We start from the raw sequence: 25,548 nt of genomic DNA, 5'->3' as shown, positions 1-25,548 counted from the left end.
AGAAGCTGTCATCAAAGAGAGAAAAATATTAATGATTATTCTTTCAAGAAAAAGTTATTTGGCAATCAGTGTGAATTAAGATTAGCATTTTCTTAAGGAGCACATACTACATGGCTTTTTAAAGTTTTCCTGTTATATCTCAAAAAATATGTTACCTAGAAATGATAAAAAGGTTAAAAAGTAATAAGAAATTTTATTTTCTATTTTTAATAATGACAGGCTAGGTATATCAGATCTATCTTACCAATGAAAACAGGTAGGAAAACTGGGGAGAATTTTTTTTAACTCTGATTCGACATATTGATTATTTAACAAGGAAGTGAAGATATACTAGATCCAAATCCAAGAAAACAAGGAAATCCAGGCATGTGAGCTAGGTGTTTAGGTCTAGAAGCATTTGAGTTTCTAGAGAGGGCTTCTAAAAGACTGAGTGGTGCTTTTTTTGATAGATTTGTGGAAACAAGTGGTCATGTTCAATGGGATATATACTTAGTGACTTTCCTGCCATGCTTTAGGTTGTGAACATAAAGTGAATACAATAAAAATAAGAGTAAACCAGTAGTAATCAGGCTCTGGCAGCTACTTCAGGTAATTTTATTTAAATAATTTAAGTAATATCAATCCCTGAAATGGGATTAAGATGAGCCAAAACATATAGTGCTTCAGAATTCTGTTATCATCTCAAATTCAGAATTGTTTCTATAGATTTTTAAAATAAATTCTGGCAAACAAGGAATCAAAACATCATAAATGAGAATCAATAGAAACAAACTAAAAACATTTAGATATTGGAGTCATCAGAAACAGACTTCTAAATGGCAATGTTCACTGTGTTTTAAAAATTTGGCAGTTTGAGAAAAACAGAATTCTACAGAAGAAAACTATCAATATTTACTAGGAGATTTTATCAATGCATATAGTTTCAATTTCATATATTTTCTCCTTTATTCTATTAATGTGGCAGATTATACTATTTAATTTTCAGTAATACACCAGCCCAATTACCCCAACTGGCTTGTGACACATTATTCTTATATATACTGTTTATTTTTTTCTGCTAATAGTTTGTTTAAGGTTCTTCATATATAGATTTATGAGTAAGACAGGACTTTGGTTTTCCTTTTTTATATTGTTCTTGCCAAGTTTCAGAATGAAGGTGACTTTTGCATCATAAAACAAGATTAGGTATAACCTGACTTTTTTATTCTAAGGGATAGTCTTTGTAATATTGACATTGTTTATTCTCACGTTAGAATTCTCTGGAAAAGGTTTCTAGTTCTGAAAGTATCTTTTGAGATTTTTCTTAGTAAACTTTTATGCCCTTATACAGCGAAGTAGAGGAATTATACATGTACATCATAATGAATTTTTACAAGTCAACATACTATAGGAGTATAATGCATAATGTAATAATAACAAACAGAAAAGAATATATTTATAATTATACTACTTAATTAGAGAAGTCATTTACCATGGAAAACTGGAACTGCTTTATATCCCGGAAAGCTAATTTACCCACAAAGTTGCTAATATCCAATAACATACAGGCAGAAATTATGACTTTGGGGAAAGGAGGAAATCATCCCAACTTTCCAATCTTTCCTATATAAAATATCTACACCTGGGAAGTAAAATGACAGAATCATCCTATTTCTGACAGGTTTTAGTAAGATACTTTAACAGTATTTTAAAAGAAATCTCAAAATATTCAGATTACATTGCAGTCCAGAAGTACATAGATAAATATCACATAAATATACAAAAAAAAAAAAACTTTTCTAAAAACATTTCATGACATTTAAGCTAAAAGGGCAGGGTACAATATATGACTGGACTGAACATGTTAAGACTATCAAGAAATGGGCGGGTTGTATATGCATGGTTTTATTTTTCCTTAATTTTATAAATGTATAAATAAGAACATGAATAAGCATCAAAATCAGGCAAAATAAATTAAACAAATTAAACATTAGCCACTTTATTCAGGAGTTAATGGCAGAATTTTATATATTGCCAGAGCTAACAAGAATTCCAATCAACACCAGCTCCACTGGTGACCAATGGCCTGCTTGAGTTGACTGCATTAATGTGTTGTCATCAACATAATTTATTAGTTTTAATGTAGAAAACATGAGTATATTCCTCACAGTTCACAATACTGTGTTGTAGAAAGTGGGGAGTGCAGACTTGTTTTCAAGGCATATTACATCTAGCCTCATGTCAGCATGTCCACTTTCACTAACAGTAAAACAGGGAAACAATTACCGAATGAAGCAGGTCACTTTCCTTTCATGTAGGCACACAAAATTGTAGCAAAGAGTAGCTAAAAATTTGTCTTCCATCACATAACTGAAACTTATTCAAAAGGATAATACAATGACCTATTTTGATTAAAGTGTATGATACAGATAAGTCTAAAAGGAATCTCATACTTGAAAACTACCTCTCATTCCTGTATTTTGTGGATATATTATAAGCTAATTGAATAACGCTGATGATCCCTAAATAGTGTCTCAGATTTCTCTATGTTTAATAACCATCATAGTTTTTGCATACACAATCAGAAAAGTAAACAATTCTAATAAAGATTTTGAAATCTAAAATATATAGTGCAGTAAGCATGAAGATATTCAGTATTTCTCTTCTGAGTAAAAATATGTAATGCTTCTCTCATCAAAGAAACACATTCTAAAGCACATCATGTAAGCATTTGTGATCAATCTTGAAGTATTTTTATATTTGTTTTACATAAAACAGTGTGACCTTTGATTCCCTCCCTGTGGTTTGCTTTAAACTGTTGTTCTTTTCTGAATAGCTGTGCTTTCTATTACATGCTGTCATTTAGATTCACTATGTCATCCCTATTATTAGAATTGTTTTGTTATATACTTCTTAATTCAAAAGGACAGTGATTATAAGAATACCTTATAATCAACATAAACTTTATGAGCCATCATCAGAATTAACCCTCACACACACATGGAAAGAACTCACTTGACATACGTGCAGGGGGCAGCCCTGTGACATCAAAGAATCTTTGAACATGCCAGAGGTTTGACTCAAGATTTCTTAAGGTATAATAATCCTTTCATGTCAACAAGATTCAAAAATGTCCAAAGATGCAAAGGAATGTCAGTATAGATAGAATGGTGCAAATCACAAAAAAAGAACCCAGAAGTTACTATTTAAAACATGTAAAGCTTCTTTCGAAAGTGTTGACTAGGTAACAGACTTTAGTCTAGCTAAAACACTGAAATATTTAAAATTGGATAAATACAAACTCTCTAATCATTATAAGAGAAAAGAAAGTATTATTTATGAACCTTAAGAAATTAAATACCTAATCATTTAGTCACCAATTCTCATGATTGACAAAATATTTCTGACTGATTTTTTAAGTTTGTCCCACATTTGTGATGAAAAGGGAAGGGACAATCTCAGTACAGTTCAGAACAAAGGCCTGATAATTATTCCACATAATCACCACTCCCAGAGACTACTAGATACTCACTTTAGCAGCACTAATGACTGTGGCGGTATAAGACTGAATGTTGTCTCCACAGGCTCCACCACGGGACTGATGACATCGAATCAACTGGAAAAAGAGAGAGAGAGAGACACCAGAAAGTCATTTCTATTAAACTGTTTAACTCTACAGGCTATTAGGATAGAGCTTATTTACCATGCATAATGATGGTGGTGAGTGGGAAAGTTTGCATGAGTGTATTTCAGACATAACAGCTAAAAGCCCTGCTGAGACATTTTTGCCTCTTTTTATAATCTACTGGTGCCACTCAGGCAGTTCCATGCTCAAATACAATTTTTAATTACAAGATGAATGGTCTTTAAGAATTCATAAACTCTGAAATGGTAGGATTTGGGATCTGGCAGCCTTTCCACAAATAAATTTTAGGAACATAATCAAAGGACTTAGATGTGACTTCCCAACATTAAATATTTAACATGCTAGCAAACTGGAGATTTTATCCTCTTAATTCCTACATAAAGATTATAAAAAGAAACTTAAAAAAAGAATCTGCATTTTTAATTTTGTCAGTGGAAAATGGCACAAATTATGCATATATCAACTATGACACACACAGTAGCTGTCCACTTCAGAGGGCTTACTAGTTTTACTATATTAGAATGAAAAAGACACATCCTTATTCATTTCTAACATAAATAAATCAACCTGCCAGTTTTCATAGTGAATTACTACTTTGACATACATGATTCTCTCATGTGTTAAGCAACAAACCAGGATTAAATTCTCCACTGAACCTACATTTCCTAAGTTTAGTTTTTTAAAATTAGTCCAATTCTAGCATTAAAGTTTTTTTAAATAAAATGACAATACTAGAGTTTTAGAACAGCTCCACACTGCAATATGAATTATTAAAGCCTACTGAATTTCAGAAAAAATCTACCAAATACGAAAGCAAAAAAATGCTTTATGTATTCAAAATAAGATCATTTACTAAAGATTAATATATAAACCTTGTGTACTTTTACTCTAAATTCAAATTTTTCTTCATCACTAACAGTGTGTTGAAAAATACTAGTTCAGTGCAAACATAATGTTATAAAGGAATATCTTTAAATGTCTGATATGAGATGGCAAGCTTCCACACTGAATGGTTGCTTAATTAGATTTCAAGGTTAGTTATGAAAAGTTTTCCAAATGACAGGTAATCAGCAAATGTGATTTCACTTAGGGAAAACAGTTTGAGAAGTGAACATTTCAGCTAAAATAGAATCACTTTTACACATTCATTCATTCATTCACAAATACACATGCAAAAAATTATGAAAGTTATCCCTTTGCTGCCTCCTGCCATATATGCAAGGGAAGACATTACCTTGGAAATACTATCATCTTTGTCCTGCTTTAGGTAATAAAATAATCAAGGATAAATACATGAAAACAAGCAATACTATAACCTTTCCAATTCAACTAAAACCAAGGCAGCATTTCTACATAAATAAAACTAAACCAGAAATTTTTATTTAAAACTTAGATTCAGAAAATTAATTTGCATCTCAGTTCATCAAAATCAAAGAGAAATCAGAAAATTCTGTACTATGAAACTCTATCAAATAGACTAATCTTCAGGAAATAAAAGTAAGCAAAAAAAGCAATGTAAAAAAAGCACATATATTATCTTTAGAGAAAGAAAAAAATACATATGTAACATCTAATGAAATACATAATAATATAAATAAAACATAAATGTAAAAACAAATGTACACAATTATATACAAAATAAAAATTGTACCTACAATGAAGAAAGGCAGAAAGGGAGCAATGAAGGACAAACTAAACAAAGTAATTTATGAACACCGTATTTGACTGAACACCTTCAGCTTTACACAGCGCAGCAATGAGAGTGGATTGCAAGGAAATACTGAACTCTTTTCATTTGGTTTGATTTTTGACGTGGCATAAGTAAGCAATTTTGCAATTACTTTTTGTATTATAGGACTGAAAAAACAAAGTAAATGTGCTAATGTCAGGGTTTGCCATGCAAAACAGGATAAATAGGAAATGAGAGAAGAAAAAGAAGAATTCTGTGAAAGTATCAATGTGAACTGCTCATTTCTAAGATATATGTGTGTACATGTGTATAAACAGGTGCACTAGTATGTGTGTATGTATGCTTGCCTACTTATAAATATACATAAGTATGTGTGTGCATATAATAGGTATGTTTCTGAACTCTGTCCACGATAAGGGTGGAGAAGCAAAAAACACCCCAGGAACAATGAGCACAACTTCTGGACAAAGCTTACTATCCGATACCATTGCCCACTAAAATGAACCAGGAAAATCAGAAGTAGCAGATTCCAGGACTGAGACAGGGAGGTATAAGATGAACCTGGTTATATTCTTATGAGAGCAAATAAGGAAAGAGTATTAAAAAAAAATGAAGGCATGTCATAATGTCATAAGAACTAGCCTAAGAGAGGCTCTCATTGATCAACTCTGGGACAATGTGAGAACCAAAATAATTAAAGACAAAAAAATTAAAAGCCATTGCAAAAATAGGAATATATGAGTCCACATATGCAATATAGAAATATAGAGATAGAAAAAATATAGAAACAGAAAATAGAGAAGAAGGGAAAGAGGCAAAAAAAATCTCAATTATAATATAGTTAGTCATGGGGTGAAAGTACAGCATAGAGAATACAGTCAATAATACTGTACTATCTTTCTATGTTGACAGTAACTACAGTACTTGGAGTGAGCATTTAATAATACAGATAACTCGAATCACTATGTTATATCCTTGAAATCAGCATAATATTGTATATCAACTATATTTCAAGAAAAAGAAAGAAAATAGGAAAAACTTTGGGAAAAAAAACTTAACGGTGAGCCCAAATCCTCATTCTAAGCAAAAAGGGAGATAATCAAGAAGGGAGATAGGAAATTATTGGATGTCCAATTAAAACCAAACCAAACCAAAGAAAACAAACTAGTAAGTTAAACATTAACTATTGTTGGTAATCACATTAGGAAAATTCTTCAACACTTGCTCCATTACAAATAACCCAAACATGAGCCACATCTTACCTTGTTTTCTGCATAAGCAAGCCAGCGGCTCCCAAGAGCAATGGGATTCATGTTAGGCCCTGGACAAGGATAGCAGCCTGAAAAATTTTAAAGGGCAATATTCAGAAATTTCTAAATAAATTGTGTGTTGGTGCACCATATTTTGATACCATAAAGACAGAACAAGTAAATGCTTTTCATGTCTCACATAAAATACCCATAATACTAGTCATTATTTTAGTGGCCAAATGAAGTTCATTTCTTGTCTCTTCTAGTTTCCTTTTGGTTTTGACATTGTTCGAATAAGAAATAAATCTGGGAAGAACTAGTAGTCATTTTTATCAAAAATTGGGTACTTCAAACAGTTATTACTAGAACAACAGCAAGAAGCTAAAAGGAACTATTTAAAGTTTGCAAGTCTACAACTTCATAGGTCAAGCAAGAATGTTTAGAGAGGAAAGAGAAAGGATACAACTGGAACAAGAATTTAAGGGCAAAAGAAAAAGAAGACATTTACCTAAAAGGAAATGGTGATAGTATGGTGAAAATAAAAAAGAACAAGAAGAACTTAAAGGGCCAATGAGGAGGCCCGATCTATAAAAGGTGACTCAGTAGAAAGATGTTAGGGAACTAATTTATCTAATTTTATGTATTTACATTAATCACTCAGTTTCATTCTTCTTGCTTTCAGCCTAGCTGATAACAAACTTGTAAGAAGGATTATTTTGCAGTTCTCTCCTTTCAAGAAAAATAAATCACATATTCCTGACAGTGGACACCACCCATGCATGGAATCACCAACGCAGTCTTCCTGAACTCTACTGACCAAGACATAATTCACAATTCAGTCAAGTAAGTGATGTCTATCATGACAGAGGCTCTCATCTCCCCTCCTGACTATTCCAATAAGATCTGAGTCTAATGCCTTCAATCTGTCAACTACACAAAATAATATTCCACTGTCTCGCAAACACAAAATAATATTCCACTGTCTCGCAAAACTGCTTTAAAGGACTACTCAAAGGAGACTGCAGAATCAAAGAACACAGAAAGTCAAACCTACAGAACTTCTGGTTTATCATTCCACAGCATCTGCTTAATATTTTCACAAATGTTTTTCTCTAAATGTACACTGGTAGGTCAAACTGAGGTTATCTATTTCATTTAGGTCTCAATTTGGAATATAAATTTAAACGATCACATGATAAACAAAATTTTATAACAATAACCTTTTCTTCCTGTGGCAAAAAAAAATAGCCAAGTTACCTGAAAGTCATGAGCATAATAGCAAAAAATAGCATGATCTGAACTGGACACTGCATACCTGGCTATTCCCTACCAGTCAGAAAGTCCCTGTCTCTGTTACTGATCCTAAGAGGAATAGAATTATCACTGTATGAGAGTTTCTTATTCAAAAGCATACTTACGAGTGAAAAAAAAGAATAATTAACTACTTTGACATTTACCGTCAAAAACTAAAACAATTTGTATTGTTTGTGATTATCTTTTGTTTCTTTATTTTCTATCTTCCTCCCACTAGATTACAGGTATATAAGGTCAAGGTCAAGGATTTGTGTCTACTTTGTTCAATGCTGAATCTCCACTGCCTAAAATAATACCTGAAAAACAGCTTCATAAGTATGTTTGAATAAATTAAACAATGCACCTAATTAATCAAAGCATGTTTATAAGTCACTGGCAAAAAAGTCATCTATGTAAGAAAATTTTCCAAATATTCAAATAGTGTGCCTAGCTAAGAGCCAGATACTTTATTTCAAAATTATTTTTTAAGAAAAACCTTTCTTAAATATATATTACACGGGTCCCTGCATTCAGAAAGCCATTTGAATAGCAAAAGATCTTCATTCTGAAATGTTAGTGTTGCTGTGTTCAAAGCACTAAAGAAGCATACATTGCCATTGCTCATTTCAGCCTCTTTAATTGCCATCTATTTTGAGTTTCATCTTTAAGGAATATAAAGAAGATAATGATCCTGAGAGAAAGTACATATGTCAAACGAAATAAAAGTTATGAGCTTTCTAATTTTCTGTTCATTTAAAAACTTCTTGTTTTTGAAGGGGTGTGTTTGGGATGTTTTAGGTGTTTGGAAAATTGCCCTCTGGTTAACTGTGATACTACTACATTCACTGAATGCATGTTATGGACACATACATAGGACAAAGGCCCACTGAAATATTACAGAGACAACACACTCTTTAACATATGCCGTGCAATATTTACATAGTAGATTTCATGATTACATTCCCATTGAGTAAACTAATGTTATTCAGACAAAAATGTATTTTTATATATGTGTATACAGATATTGCATAGATACTTTCAGAGTTGGCAGAATGAGTATAAATATGGTCTATAAAAATGTTTCCCCCTTTCGGAAACCTCCTACCCTGTTGGTGAGAATGTAAATTAGTTCAACCATTGTGGAAAGCAATATGGAAGTTCCTCAAAAAACGAAACACAGAAATACCATTTGACCCAGGAATTTCACTCCTAGGAATTTACCCAAAGAAAACAAATCACAGATTCAAAAAGACATATGCACCCCTATGTTTACTGCAACACTATTTACAATAGCCAAGACATGGAAGCAACCTAGGTGTCCATCAGTAGCTGAATGGATAAAGAAGATGTGGTACATATACACAATGGAATATTATTCAGCCATAAAGAAAACAAATCCTACCATTTGCAACAACATGGATGGAGCTAGACAGTACTATCTCAGTGAAATAAGTTAGGTGGAGAAAGACAAGTAACATACGATTTCACTCATTTGTGGAGTATAACAACATAGCAAAACTGAAGGAACAAAACAGCAGCAGATTCAGACTCTAAGAAGGACTAGCAGTTACAAAGGGGAGGGATGGAGTGGGGCAGGTGGGAAGGGAGAAAGAAGGGGATTGAGTGGCATTATAATTGGCACACATGGTGTGGGTGGGGAGGTCACAGGAAAGACAGTGTAGCACAGAGAAGATAAGTAGTGACTCTGTGGCATCTTGCTACGCTGATGGACAATGACCGTGGTGGGGAGTGGAGGGGACTCGATAATATGGGTGAATGCAGTGACCACAATGTTGCTTATGTGAAACCGTGATAAGATTGCTTTTCAATGATACCTTAATTTTAAAAAATTAGATTAAATAAATGAATGAAAAATGTTTCCCCCTCTTAAAATATCATGAAAAAAAGGACCAAATGAAAAACAGAAATTCCTGTGAATATTATTCAGCAATAAAAAGCTCCATTAGAGGTAGCTAAACTCCTGAACTTTAAAGTCAACTAACTCTCAAACTATTCTGATAACCATTTTGCCTCAACAGATCCTAATAAGTAATTCTTCTTTCCAAATACTAAAGGATACTAAAGCAAAAATGTAGTTTACAATTCTTCACTTTTCAAGTCAATGTTTTTAAAAACTCAGTGGACCTCAAAAATTACAGTGTACTGGAATGAAAGTGAATTGTTTTTCTGCTCTACAAAAAACATTTTACAGCTGGAATCAGCAGACCATCAGTCACTCACCAATAGCCCAACTTTATAAGCATGACTCTTTTAAAGATTAACCGTTGCCATCAACTAAACTTTGAAAACAAGTGAGGGAGAGGGAAAAAAAATCAACCTCTAGAATACTAGGACAAATCCTAACATGGTTACAATGTTTGTGCCAAAGTACAGGAGAACTGGATATTAAAAAACTCAGATATCCAAATTTAAATAATGGTAAAATCCAAGAAAAGCACACTGAATGAAGATTCTTCCATTACGAAAGAAGTAGTCAAAAAGGTACATGAGACTGAGGCGATTTTAGATGGCATCCTCCCGGAATGTTGGTCCTAATGGGGAGGTAAGCAGAACTTGTTTTGAAAAACAAAAACTACTCTCTGTAACACTCTGCTTTATTTTTCTTGGTAAGGACTACTCAACAGATTTCAGATATTTTTGGAAAAAAAAACAACAAATGCCTGCATTTATGGTCAACTGACTTTCAACAAGGGTACCAAGACAAGTCAATGGGAGAAAGAATAGTCTTTTCAACAAATGATTATGGGTCAACTGGATATTCACATGCAAAAGAATGAAACTGAACCCTGACCTTAGACTGCATTCCATAGCAATAAAAAATAAATAGAAAAATTAATTTGAATGAATCACAGACATAAGTGAAAAAGTTAAAGTATTAATCTCTGGGAACAAAACATAGTGGCAAATCTTTGTAACCTCAGAATAAGCAATAATTTCTTGAATATGACACCAAAAGTTCAAGTGATAAAATATAGATGAATTGAATTTTATTATAGCTCAAAAACTCTTTTGCTTCAAAACACACCACCAAAAATAAAAAGAAAAGACAACTCACAGGATGGGAATTTGCAAAACATATATCTGATAACTGGCTGGTATCTAGACTATAAACAGAACTATTACTACTCAATAATGAAGACATAAATAACTCAATGTGAAATTTATTGACAAATAAGGTTTAAGATAACAAATAAGCAAGAGAAGATGCTCACCATCACCAGTCATCAGGGAAATGCAAATCAAAACTATAATCAGATACCACTTCATGAGATACAAGATGATGGCTATAATCAAAGATAATAACAATCATTGGTGAGAACGTGGAGAAGCTGGAACACATATTCACTGCTGGTGGGAATGTAAAATGGTGTGTCACTCTGCCTGGCAGCTCATCAAACAGTTAAGGATAGAAATATCATATGAGCCAGCAATTTGACCATTAGGTACATACCCAAGAGAAATAAAAACATATGTCCACACAAATACTTATATCCAAGAGAAAATGGCCCCAAAATGAAAACAACTAAATGTCCATCACCTGATGAATAGATTTAATGTGGCATTATCCACACAATGGAATATTATTCAGCAATAAAAATAAATGAAGAATATTCCTTTGTTAAGATATACCAGTTTATCCATTCACTCACTGAAGTACATCTTGCTTGCTTCCTCATTTTAGCAATTTGAATAAAGCTGCTATAAACATCTGTGTGCAGTTTTTTAAGGGGACATAACGTTTTTACTCCTTTGGATAAATAACAAGGAGAATGACTCCTCAATCCTATGGTAAGAGGATGTCTAGTTTTATAAGAAACTGCCAAACTATGTTCCAAAGTGACTGTACCGTTTTACATTCCTACCAGCAACATATGAGAGTTCCTATGTTCCACGTCTTTGTCAGCATTTGGTGTTGTCGTGTCCTGGATATTGGTCAGCCAATAGGTGTGTGGTGGTATCTCATTGCTGTCTTAATTTGAATTCTCCTGATGACATATGATGTGGAGCATCTTTTCAGATGTGTATTTTTCATCTTTGTATCTTCTCTGATGAGGTCTCTGTTAAGGCCTTTGAACCATTTTTTTAACTGGGTATTTATTTTCTTCTTGTTGAGTTTTAAGAGTTATTTGTGTATTTTCAATAACAGTCCTTTATTAATGTCTTTTAAAAATATTTTCTCCCAGTCTGTGGCTTATCATCTCATTCTCTTGACATTGTCTTTTGTAGAGCAGAAGTTTTTAATTTTAAAGAAATCCACTTTATCAATTCTAAAAAGTCATCATAATACCCAAGGTCACTTAGGTTTCTCCTACCTTATCTTCTATGAATTTTATAATTTTGTGTATTACATTAGGTCTGTGATCCATTTTGAGTTAATTTTTGTGAAGGATGTAAGGTTTGTGTCTAGATTCAGTTTTTTGCATGTGAACGTCCAGTTGTTCCAGCACTGTTTGTTGAAGAGACTATCTTTGCTCCATTGTACTACCTTTGCTCCTTGTCAAAAGTCTATTTCTGGATTGTCTATTCCATTCCACTGAGCTATTTGTTCATTTACTAATACTACACTGTCCTGATTACTGCAGCTTTTACAGTAAATCTTGAAGTTGGGTAGTAACTTGGAGGAAACTTGAATGCATATCACTAAATGAAAGAAGCCTGAGAAGGCTACATTCTGTATGATTCCAACAATATGATATTCTAAGAAATGCAAAACTATAGCGATAAAAGGTTTCAGTGATTGCTGGGGGAAAAGGGCAGAGATGAAAAGGCACAGCACAGAGGATTTCTATGGCAGTAAAAATACTCTGCATAATATTACATTGATGGATATATGTCATTATACATTTATCTAAACCCACAGAATATACAACACCAAGAGTGAACCTAAAGTAAAATATGGACTTTGACTGACAATGATATGTCAATTTAGGTTCACCAATTGTAACAAATGCACCAGTCAAGTGAGTAAAGTTGATAATGGGGGAGACTATACATGTGTGGGGATGGATAAATCTCTGTATCTTTTGTTTAGTTTTGCTGTGAAACTAAAACTGATCTTAAAAAGTTGTCTTTAAAAAAATAATTTTAAAAAACTGATAGATCCTACAACATGATGAACTATGATTATATCTACATTCAGTGAAAGACACCACCAGTTACAAAAGACCACATATTGTATGAAATCAGAAAAGACCATGAACACCTTTTCCAGAAAGACATATAAGCACATAAAATACTAAATATAATTGCAGAGATTTATTTGACCATCTTACACCTGCTCAACTACCCTGTTGAGATTACATGAGCTTTGGAAGAAAAAAAAAAAGACTACATGACCTTTGAATTTAAAACTTTTGATTTTTTATTTGTTTTTCATGTATATGATATGTATCATCAATTTAAAAGTGCTGCTATGTAAAGCTCAATGGCTAGGAATTATGTGTATAGAAAAGTAAAGTCACAAGTTACTTCATTGTACACATATTCACTGAGTGTTCACTAAGTATTAGGCTCCTGTGAAAACACCATGGCAGCCCAGTCCATCATATACAGATGGGAACCCGAAAGAACATGGACAGATTTGACTTTTAACTTGAAATGGGCTTAGATCTCATATTAACCTGCCAATCCCTTTTTACAATGTTACACATTTCCTTCTAAACATAAAAAGGAAGCCTTCTCTTTTCAAAATTAAACATAATTTTGCATTTTAAAGATCCTTTAAATTTATTCCTTCTACTTATTATTCACCATTAACGTAAATTAAGAACATAAATACTAACACTAAGAAACAACACTAGTTTTATAAGGAATAAATTTTCCTCCTCCAAATAAAAAAACAGAGGTCAATAGAAAGAGCTACTTATTGTACAATCCTTTGGTCTCTCTGGAGATTTCGTATCTACCTTTCAATTTAAGCACACTGAAAATGACTACTAATGACATCTATCAGTCTTTGTCTTTTGTTTTCTTAATCATATGTAGGTTTTGGATTTCCACATCAGACAGCTGCTCAAGGCCACCTTTTCTGCACAAATACAAAGGTGTCTCCTTTCTCATCACATTGGCTGTGTTCCCTTTGCAGGTCTCTATCAGCTCCCTTTACCTGATCCTTCCACCCTTTGGCACAAATTCCCATGATGCTTTCTCTGATGGACACAGCTGTCTCTACTTATTTTACAGTCCATCATTGTATTCATACATAACTAAGGCACTCACAATTGTATTACACAAGAGCTTCTCAAACTACTTTAGAAATGAAATGCTTCCATGATCAAAATAATATCCTCATTAAGTGGAGAATTTGTCAAATATGGGCTTTGGTCCTAGTTCTTAAAGAACTAAAAACCAATCAATGGAGAAATCTATGTAGCACATACCATGAATGCTATTCTCAGTCCGCCCACCAGTTCCCCTGTCTTCCAATCCCTGTATCCTTCATCTTTTCAGCGTTCAGGGAAATTGGCTCATATGCATGGGATAATCCAAATTCAAACAATTTCTACCTGCCAAAAGTTTCAGTCCCTACACAGGATTTAGGGTGGGAGAACCAAGAGGCAAAAGATAAGAGAAAAATGTGCTCCTTTCAAGTTACGAAATGGCTCCATTTGTTCCTTGATTTTAGATATTAGGCCATGATGAATTTTGTTCAAAATGTTGATACAAAAAACTTCAGGGGAAGCTGTATTTCAAAGAAAAGAAGCTAAATTCCTTCATATAAATATTTGCCAAATATCATCAATCTTACACAATCCTACCAAACTAACATCACTCACACAAATCTGGTCTCAAGGGTTTTCAAGTTAAGTAAAATAATATGTAACTAAGAATGAGACACTTCTTAATGGGAGTATGAAATGAGATATATTACTACTATTAGTCAAGGTATTCATAGATGAAGAGGTTGGAGAGACCTGTTGTAAAATGCTACAATAATAATATTCAGAGACTATGAGAAAAGAAATCATAAACTTTTATTGTTGACGCTTTCTGAACTTTTTCTAATGTAAACTATGTATCTAAAATAATATGCATAAAGAAGTACCCAAATCAACAAAGTGAACATACACATATATGTAATTACCATTCAAAACAAAAAACATTATAGAATTTCAAAAGTCCTCTCACACCCATTCCAGTCCTATTCTCCCACAGTTGTGCACTAGTCTGCATTCTGACAACTATACTGAACATCTGTCCTTGAAAGACATCACTGGGTTTTAACACATAGTTTATTACAGTTATTCCCAACATTAATCCCCAGAAACTATAGTTGTACTTTTACACCACACCATTTTTCAACATTTTAAGTAATGTACATTTCATATATAATGGGGGCCACACTAAGTAGACTTTACAGTATCCCCAAATCATGAGAGCCATTTTATAAACACTACCCTGAGAGAGTAAGTAATAATCTTAATGGATCAGGAATTACTGAAAATTCATTACTGGAGGCCCCAGGCCACTTGACCAGAACTTACATTTAAGTTGCATGTATGTTACTTAGAAAGCACCTGATTGCTATTCTAGAAACACTGTTGATCCTTCCAGATCTCTTCATCCTATCATGCACAACTCACAGAATACAAGAGAGACTAACACTTTAACAATACGTTTCAACTATTCAGTGGATACAGTAATGCACAGGGAAGCATTTAGGACTACATGGCAAAGATATCCCCAAAGGATATTAACTAAAGAAGAAAGAACAAAGGTATTATGAAGAAGTAATAATAACTCAGTCTCCCACTCATTTGTATCAAACTTAACTGATATTTTGAGCTTGCTAAAGGCTTGTAAAACAGAAGATCCTATTCCCAGAGGAGGAAATGATACTCAAGATACTGAAAAGATACCATTTTCAAATAAACTCACACTTAAACATTTTCTGGATTTACTCCAACATGCTATATGTGCATACATAAATTCATTCCTTTAAACATCCACCACACACTTACTATTAATTTCCAACACAAACCTGTATCACTTTCCCTAGAGATCAGTACTGATTTTCTTTGAATAATTTTCTTCATTATTTGGTAACTTTCGACAGAGCTGCACTACATTCTCAACCATTTTAGCTAAATAAACATCTTGGAAAAGGAACACTGATACTTTGAAACCAGCAAACAGTTGTGATAAATGTTTTTGTTTTTAGGAAACTGAGTTTTATTACTACAAGAAGCAAAAATAAACATCAGAATATTTTTAAGTTAGCTAGAACATAACAGATATGTCTTTCATGATGACCTTACTTCCTTAAATCAAATAAAGATGAGCAACTTTGCTCTCAAGGAGATTACCACCTAGTGGCAAAGACAGAACAAGCAGATAGAAAATACATAGAAGATAAAAGTAAGTGTCTTAACCGGCAGAGATTACATGATATAAAAGAATTCCTAAAGGGTGATGGATAACAAAAAAGGTTTGTAATCAAATAAATCTGGGAAATATAGAAATGCAGTAAATAAATTTAAACAAATTCAAATGCTAATCACCACTGCTATTCTCCAAAGGAAGTATTTCATAAGTATATCTGACCAGGGCATCCTGATTTGCACAGTATATTGAAGATCTAAGTGTTCTGTGGACATATTGGAAATTGATATCTTTGGGGATTTAAAAAAAGGAGAAGCTGTTTTAAGTTAAGGTCAAGAACAGTTCATATAAGAACTCTATCTACAGAGGGCCTAGACAGGTATGTAGGATTAAGACACTGTAGGGAGAAAGGGTGCTAATGAAAAGGCCATTTCAGGCAGCAAGCACAAAGCAATAAAGTACCTGCAAGGAACTGAGAACAACGAGTGGTTCAAAGTAAATGTAGTATCAAAAGCATGGAAATAAGCTGTAGAAATAAAAATTTAGCAAGGACATTGGATTAAGTAAGGAGTGTTTTCACATGCCAAAAACCTTGGGAGTTCAGCTGGCAGGAAATGTGCAAGATGACCATAAGAACCTGCTGGCCCAGAACATTTATAGTTCATGCACTTGTTGAACAATGTTAAATCAAGTACGGCATTTGTTCAAATCAAAAGACTCAGTTTAGATTATAAATTATATGATCATTTAGTGATACAGAAGACATGATTTTCTGAGTTCTTATCATTTAGATATAGATAACTGAATATGCACAGATTAAATTATATAATGTTCAGCTTGTTTCAAAATAATTAGAGAAGAGTAAACAATGAAAAAGATTATCCATTAGTTGATAACTTGAAACTACAGGATAAGTACATAATGGTTCATTATACTACTTTATTTGAATACCTGTATATAATTCCCAAAATGGAACCTTTTTTTTCAAAAATGACATTCATAAGGGATGAAATGATATTCTATGGCAATAGTAATCTATTAAAATACAACATTTTCACCATACCAGTAAATGACATGTTTATCAAATAAGCAAAATTACTGAAAAATCAAAGGTACATTTAACCATTTTAAGGTGACTAAAAATTCACCTTATTTCTGCAAAATCTTCATAATTTCAAGTAAGAATGAAAACTAAGAACATACTCTAGTCTCTCTTTTTCTGCTTAAAAGTATTTTCACTTTTATTTCTACCATAAATGGTTTAATTGAGAAATTATAGTAAAACCTCAGGAAAATATGACATTTCTTTAATCACTCTCTTTGAAATGTGGTAGTTTCTGTACTGATTTGGCCCATTCATTCAAGAGCTTTAAGTACATACAATTTTATCCTACAGAGAGTAATTTGACTTAAAGCAGACATCCTACAAATTTTTCTATTGCAAAACCTCAAAACTGAAAAATACTCCTTTAGAAAAGATGCAAATATCATCAATGTACAAAAACAAAGATATTTTAAAATATAAATTGTATTTATAGCCTACAGTATTGTAGGGTTTTTTAAACATTATCTTTGCATGTAGGTCTTTATTTGAAACAAATACATCTGTAACACCCATTAGTTAAATGACAGATACTCATGATAGTAGAAACAAATTTCAATCATTATGTAGAGGTATACAATTAAAGATAAAAGGTATATCTACATTGTTTTATGCAAAATTTTATTAGACCATACAAACTTAAAAATTTTATTGTGATAATTTTGCTCATTTTCTCCAATAAAAGAGTACTATGAAAGGTACATTCTCATTCCAATGTTCCAAAATTATTACAGTTTGTGTCCTTCAAATCTAAGTATAAGTTTAATACTCAAATCTAATTATTTCAAATTGTCCCTTTATAATAAAGTTCAATTTTTCTTTTAAAATTCTATTTTGGATACTAAATTACTAAAAATCTATATTTTTCATTTAACCACTTAAAAAATCACAAATTTGCTCTTTAAAATAAATATTTACATTATTAACTTATTTATACTTACTCATTTCTCTTCAGTCACTCTGACAACTGACTTTATACCCTAGTACTTGTTACAAAGAATGAAACTGACATCTATTGACATGTGCAATATTACTTCCCCCATATACAGCCAGTTGAGTCTAATGTTTAAATAAAGTTTAAACTTCAAAGCACACATTGCCATTAAACAAACTATCTTAACAAATAATGATTTGGGATTTTTCCCCCAACTTAAAACTCCGGTAAGGAAGCAAAAGTTATCTCTATTTTTTTAAGAGAAAAAAAAGTAGCTCTATGCTCCTGACCTGATTTTTAAAGTGGAAATGGCTACTAAGAAATAAAAGTTCTATGTATTAATGTAAAATGGAGTCACAACAGAGACGTCTGACTTTGCAAAAGCCAAGACACACATATTCATTGATGCTAAAATGGGCCATGTAATATCCAAAGCTTCCTATATTATATGTATACTACATGTGAGAATGAAGTTGTTATTGCAAATATATGCTCCCCAAAAACTTTTATTTAACTTACAGATATAGTAATAAAAGAGTCTGTCTAGAAATCTACATTCAATAATTACTAATGCATCAATAAATTTCTGATCAGCACAAAATGACTGCTAACTGGGTTAATGTACTCATTCATTTCAGAAATGTTTAATGAAAGCCCACATTGTGCCAGCCTATGTCTTAGGTGCTGGAGATATTAATTTAAATTTGTGAATGGTGTATATTAGGCTTTGTGATAAAATGAAAAATTTCTCAGTGAACATGATATTTATTATTATCTATACAGATCTCTGTGAGAGAAATGATTACAAGCTCAAGGAGACAAGTTGTAATTCTTCACATACTACAAAATTACAAGCTACATAAGTGATATTATGCTATATATAATACAAAGTATATAATGTATATAATTACATATAGACTGTAGTATATTGATTATATAAGATCATAGGCTGTTATCAGATAGGAATAATGTCTACTACCCAGTGCTTAATATATAGTAGATATTAGGTAGACATCTGATTAATAAACATGTAAACAGTTGTGATATTTCAGGAGATGCAGCAATATGAGTGGGATTCCCTAGTTCTAACAAAACTATTCCCAACAGACCTATTCCTGCAGCATATACATATCATATTCTCTGGAAAAACAGGTATAGCTTTGCTGGTGAGTTAAAACATAAAAGTAGTACAAGTAGAAGTTAAAATATAAAAGATAAAAATGAAAAGTACTTTTTCACAATCTAGTGATCCTAACTCCTGACATCTTTTGGAGTCAATTCCTTCTAGAATATCCATCCTGCTGGGCTGCCCTACAAATCTTGAACTTGTCAGCCCCCAGAATTGCATGAGCCAATTCCCTTAAAAAAAAAATCACAATCAATCTCTTTATGAGTATGTGTTTGGATCCAGATTCTATGCTTATTCCTCCTTCTACTACTTCTGGGCAATAGTAGAAGTAATGGGATGTAGGAAAGGAAAGAGAGAGACTGACACACTTCCCCCAGTTTCAAATACTTCATGTACTATAATCCAGTTATCTCCAAAAGTATGTCATGTTAATTAAGTGATTTAACAACTACTTTGAAAGTACAACTAGCTACATGAACCTCAATCACAACTACACAAGGAGAAAATATAAGGAAAAACTGAGGTAATAGACTACAAGGTTTGCTCAGTAGTATGAAAAGTGTTGAAAAGACATACCATAAAATTATAGTACTAAATAAGACATTCACAGAAACACAGAAAAATCCTAATAATTGAATAACCACAAAAGACTGATACTATGATTACAATCAGTTTGCTAATTCTATTAGGTAAACAGTATAAACTCAAATGCATATGATAGGAAATAAATCAAGTTGGTACATACTTGTGACAAAAAATTTTTTTGTGAAAGTACAGCTGTCAAAGGCAGCAATTTTCTCCTGCAAAACTACTACGAGGATCCTAAAATTAGAGGGAAAAAAACATTTAAAAAGATGTAAATGTGAAATTCTATAAATGAATCATAAATAAGTTAAATCATCAGATTTAAACAAGTATCTAAACCAAGGCAATTTTTAAAAATCAAACATTTCTTATAACATTTATGTTAGAAAACACCTCCCTCCAAAAATGTAAAAATATAACCACAAAATCCTTAATATAATCATGATAGACAGAATTAGAGGAAAAAGTGACAGGAGAACAAACTAAACCTCAAAACATTATTTTCCTCTAAATAAAATTTTATTTTCATTCATTATACATCAAATAAATCTATCTTCATTAAGAATGTATGAGATCAATAACCTGGATGGCTATTTACTAAAAGTGTTTTCCCACTACTGGCTCAAAGTCATGGAATTAAACATAAAGTGGATTTATGTGACCTGTCACTTAAAATGATTGCTGAATTTCTCAATGCAAGAGGGGAAAAAAATAAGAAAGAAAGAAATTCAGACAACTGTTACTCAGTATAAATGAGTCATTTCTGATTGATTCAATATATTAGTTTAATCAGAATCTGTATGAGAACCCAAGATTTATACATAATTAAGAAAATTAATTAGTTATGTTTTCAAAACCAAAATTACTAAAATACATTTGAAATGAAGTTGTTTTATAAATTACATTTTAGAGTACTGCTCCTTGCATGACATTGACAGAAGGACCCAAATTTCAAAGGTATTTCCAAAAAGTCAAATAAAAGATTATGGTTGTTGTTAAGTATCTGACATACTCATAGTGTATTTTTCCAAATTTGGGGGAGGTAAATCTGAGTAACAGATGTTAATAATGGGTGGGGAAAAAAGAAAAATGCTGTATTTAACCTGCATGCTTTATTAATCTTGTTCATTTGCTGCTGCAGAAAAAAATCCCCAACACAGCTGACAACACATAAAAAAGACTGTCATGGCCCTTAACAGAAGAAACCAAGCAATCATCAGACCCAAGTTAAAGGGCTTGGAATCCATAATAAAGTGACAAACTCAAATAAGAGAAAATACAGAAAGCAAAACAGAGATGAGTTTTTCACATAATCCAGCAGTTCCGCCCCAAAATATAACAACATACAAAATGATTTGCAAAAGGAAGGTTTAGCTGAATAAAATTATTCTATTTAGGTGAAATTCCGAAGGGAGAAAAAAAAAAGAAAAAAAAAGGAAGGTTTAATTTATAATGAATATTGGTAAGTTCAAAAGACTTACAATACCATACAGCTCATTTGTGAATAAATACAAGTGCAGAATTAACCAGGGAAAGACCTGGCGAATTAGATTTGACAGTTTATAGAGCAAAATCTAAGCAGTACCTGCAATTCACACAATAGCTTTCACCACATTTGAACTCATACAATTTCTAATTGGAAAACCAATTCAAGAAAAATAATATAATGTATCCAAATCAACAAATTCCTTGTTGGAACATATCTTCATATGGAGTTTCTTTAAAAAAAAAAGAGCAGAGTATGAACCTTTGCTACATAAACCAAATATCTGGAGAATTTCATTTCTACTTTTCATTGCTGTTTCATATTCATAAATCACTCTTTTATATGATTTTACTCCTACTCACAAGTTTCATAATCATTAGTTACTTCTGATGGACACACTGATAACTAAAAAATACTGTCAATATTAAATGTAATTCATATCTATATTAAAATATTAAATATGTTCATTATTTCATGGCCAAAATTAAACAAACATAAAAATATTTGTTACAAGAAAAGTCAATCCTAACTGTATTTTCATGTGCATCATCTAGAGCATAGAATTTGGAACAAGTGCAGAATTAAGAAAAACCTAACTTTGCCCTTGACAGCCTTTGTAACCCTTTAAAAAAATGTAAGATAGGCTTTAAAAAAAATTTAACTTCAGTATATTTTTCTGTTTTCTAGTATACTATGTATTTGTGATACGAGCAAATTGTGATCTAAAATTCTTCTTTGTACTTACCTCCCTCTTCAAATGTGTTCAAGTTTCTCTTTGGTTAAATAATAAGTAATCTACTTTGTGGGAGGACAAAGGACACTTGAAGAGCTATCATTACAGTTTTCCAGATTAAGTTTACTATCTACTGGATTCACCCATCCAATAATATTGACTTAGAATAATTTGATGCATCATTGGATAATTACATTGTCCCAGAAATAACTGTTTCTATTACCTATAACTTTGAGTTTCATATTATTTAAAGTACAAATAAGCGCAATAAACATATCTTCATTATGAATTGCACACTAACACTGAACAGCTTTTCTTTGTCCTGTTTCATGTTTTTGTACTTGAATTTAAATACTTATATCATTAGTGTTAAAGCCAATGTGTTGTTTTAATTTGTTTTTGTCAGTTATGTCTTTACCCTTTGGTTTATATTCAGTCTGAATTTCACATTTTGAAATATCCTTTAAAACCTAACCTGAGAGTCTTTTATTAAAAAATTTATTTTATATTAACACAACATAAAATAGTTGTTACCCTTGTTCCATGTGTTTATTTTTTCATGAAATGGAGAATTTATAGTTTGCATTCATGACCTTAATCAATAAAGTTACCAACACGGAGCTTTAGTTTTCTCAAATGCAAAAGGAAAGTGTTGAGTAGTAGGACATTCTTAAGGTCTCTTACTCCTCTGATATTTTGTGGTACATAAATTAATTCTAGGTCAGGAATAACTTCAACACAGATCTGAATATTTTCCTAAAGATTTTAACTCGTAAAAAATTACTCGTAAAGAAGGAAAATCTATATAGTCCATGTTTTACCTCCATTGTGAAGTGTAAAGAAATAAGAACACATGCATATATTGGAGATATTGCAGGTTCAGTTCTAGAACACTGCAATAAAGTGAGTATCACAATAAAGCAAGTCAAATGAATTTTTTTGGTTTCCTAGTGCATACAAAAGTTATGTTTATACTATACTGAAGTCTTTTAAGTCTGCAATAGCATGATACCTAAAAATATTTTTTATAATATTTTATATTTTACAAAATATAAATACCTAATTAAAAAACACTTTATTGCTAAAAAATGCAAATCATCCTCTGAGCTTTCAGTGAGTTGTAATCTGTTTGCTGGTGGAGGGTCTTCCCTCAATGAGGATGGCAGTCTGGACATTTTAACAGTATTAATTCTTCCAATCCATGAATATGGGATACCTTTCCATTTACTTGTGCCTTCTTCAATTTCTTTCATCAATGTCTTGTAGTTTTCAGGGTAGAGATCTTCCACCTCCTTAAATTCATGCCTAAGTATTTATTTTTTTGATACCATTGTAAATAGGATTGAGTCCTTTATTTCTTTTTCAAAAAATTCATTGTTAGTGTATAGAAATGCTACTGATTTTTTGTATGTTAATTTTGTGTCCTACAACTTAACTGAATTCCTTGGTTAGATCTAAGAGTTTTTTCGTTGAGTCTTTGGCTTTTCTATATATAAAATCATGTCATCCGCAAATAGAGAAGATTTTGCTTCTTCCTTTCCAATTCCGATACCTTTTATTTATTTTTCTTGACTGACTGCTCTAGCTAGGACTTACAGTACCATGATGAATAGAAACGGTGAGAGTGGGCACCCTTGAGTAATTTCTGATCTTAGAGGAAAAGCTTTCAATCATTTACCATTCAGTGTGATGGTAGCTGAGGGCTTGTCATAAAGCAAATGTTGCAAGCAAGTCAAATGAATTCCCAGTGCATAGAATTATATTATACTGTAGTCTATTAGGTGTACAATGGTATTATGTCTTTAAAAACAATGTACATACCGTAATTAAAAAATATTGTTAAAAAATACTAGCTATCATCTGAGCTTTCAGCAAGTGATACTCTTACTACTAGTGGGAGGTCTTGCCTCAATGGCTGCTGACTGATGACAGTGGTAGTTGCTGAAGGTTGGGATGGCTGTGGTAATTCCTTAAAGTAAGAAAAAATGAAATTTGCTACACTGACTGACTTCAGAAATGATTTCTCTATAGCATGATGCTGTTTCACAGCATTTTACCCACAGCAGAACTTCTTTCAAAATTGGAGTCAGTCCTCTCAAACCCTGCTGCTACTTTATCAAATAAGTTTATGTAATACTCTAAGTCCTTTGTTATTTCAATAGTCTTCACAGCATCTTCACCAGAAGTAGAGTCCATCTCAAGAAACTATTTTCTTTGTTCATCAGTAAGAACTATTCCTCATCTGTTAAAGTTTTATCATGAGATTGCAGCAATTCAAATGCATCTTCAGGTTCCACTCGTAATTCTAGTTCTCTTGCTATATCACTACATCTACATTTACTCCCTCCACTGAAGTCTTGAAACTTCAATTTGTAAAAATGCAGTATCTGCAAAGTGCAATAAAGCAAATAACAACAAAACGAAGTATGCCTACATTTAAATGCCTTTTTTACAGTTCAGAAATATGTATTGTTTGATGAATGCTAACAGAAAAATTATATTTCACATCAATCAGAAACACATATATTATACATATTAAAAACTCAGACATGTGAAAAGGATCCACAAAGTAATACTTAACCTTTGTATGTTTGCTCAAATAACTTTTTATTCTTTTCCATTTAATTTTTTAAATGCTGATTTTGACTCACTAAACAATTCGCAATTCACTAATAAGTCAAGACTGGAAGCCTGAAAACAATCAAAGAAATCTTAAGTGCTACTCTAATTTGGCAGAATTCAAAAAGTGTTTTTGTAACTTTTTAAAAAAATCAAATATAATCAATGTTATTCATAGAACTCTACATACCCAGGAGGAATGTTACCTTGTAGAAGAAACACATTAAAAAATGCTTACCGCTTGTTGCAATGGAGATCATAGATAGGTGTTTTAAATTGAATGGACTTGACCATCTCCCCAGTACGAAGTGAATATAGATCCACACAACAGTAAGGGGGACTTGTGCTATAAAAAGACAAAAGCCATTATTTTCAAAAAGCTGGGAGGGCCAGTAAACTCCATTTTCTGATTCACAGATAATCTTAAAACTCTTAGTATAATAAAGCAAATTGATCGGCTCTTTTTAAAATTCATAATATAACCCAATCAATTCATTTCAAGAACGCAAAGTTAGAGGAAGAAAAAAATGAAACTACACAAAGAAAATTAGTACTATACAAATTAGTGCTATACACAACCATAAAAAGAAAGAAATCCTGCCATTTGTGACAACCTGGATACATTTACAGGGTATTATGCTAAGTGAAATAAGCCAGGTGGAGAAAAACAAATAACATATGATTTCATTTACATGTGGAATTTAAAAACAAAACAAAATGAACAAAACAGCAGTGCACTCATAGACACTGAGAAGTGAC

General features: G+C 32.1%; 1 protein-coding gene across 24 annotated transcripts in view; it reads right to left on the bottom strand.

Moving 5' to 3' along the window:
• The window catches only part of BCAS3 (BCAS3 microtubule associated cell migration factor), a 632,290-nt gene that overhangs the window by 438,805 nt on the left and 167,937 nt on the right, over positions 1-25,548 (bottom strand). For all 24 annotated transcript variants that reach the window (XR_012130638.1, XR_012130636.1, XR_012130640.1 and 21 more), the window contains exons 8-11: positions 25,028-25,135; positions 20,112-20,188; positions 6,578-6,654; positions 3,512-3,595 (exon numbers count right to left, since the gene is read on the bottom strand). Coding sequence is in view for 18 of the 24 variants with exons in the window: in XM_073235300.1 (XP_073091401.1) it covers positions 3,512-3,595; positions 6,578-6,654; positions 20,112-20,188; positions 25,028-25,135 (346 nt within the window). In the remaining 6 variants the exon portion in view is untranslated. The remainder of the gene's footprint in view (positions 1-3,511; positions 3,596-6,577; positions 6,655-20,111; positions 20,189-25,027; positions 25,136-25,548) is intronic.

This window comes from Manis javanica, chromosome 4, assembly GCF_040802235.1.
Source record: "Manis javanica isolate MJ-LG chromosome 4, MJ_LKY, whole genome shotgun sequence".
NCBI classification, from domain to species: domain Eukaryota; kingdom Metazoa; phylum Chordata; class Mammalia; order Pholidota; family Manidae; genus Manis; species Manis javanica.
The sequence above is the reverse complement of the archived record's forward strand: the minus strand, read 5'-3'. Positions and strand labels throughout refer to the sequence as shown.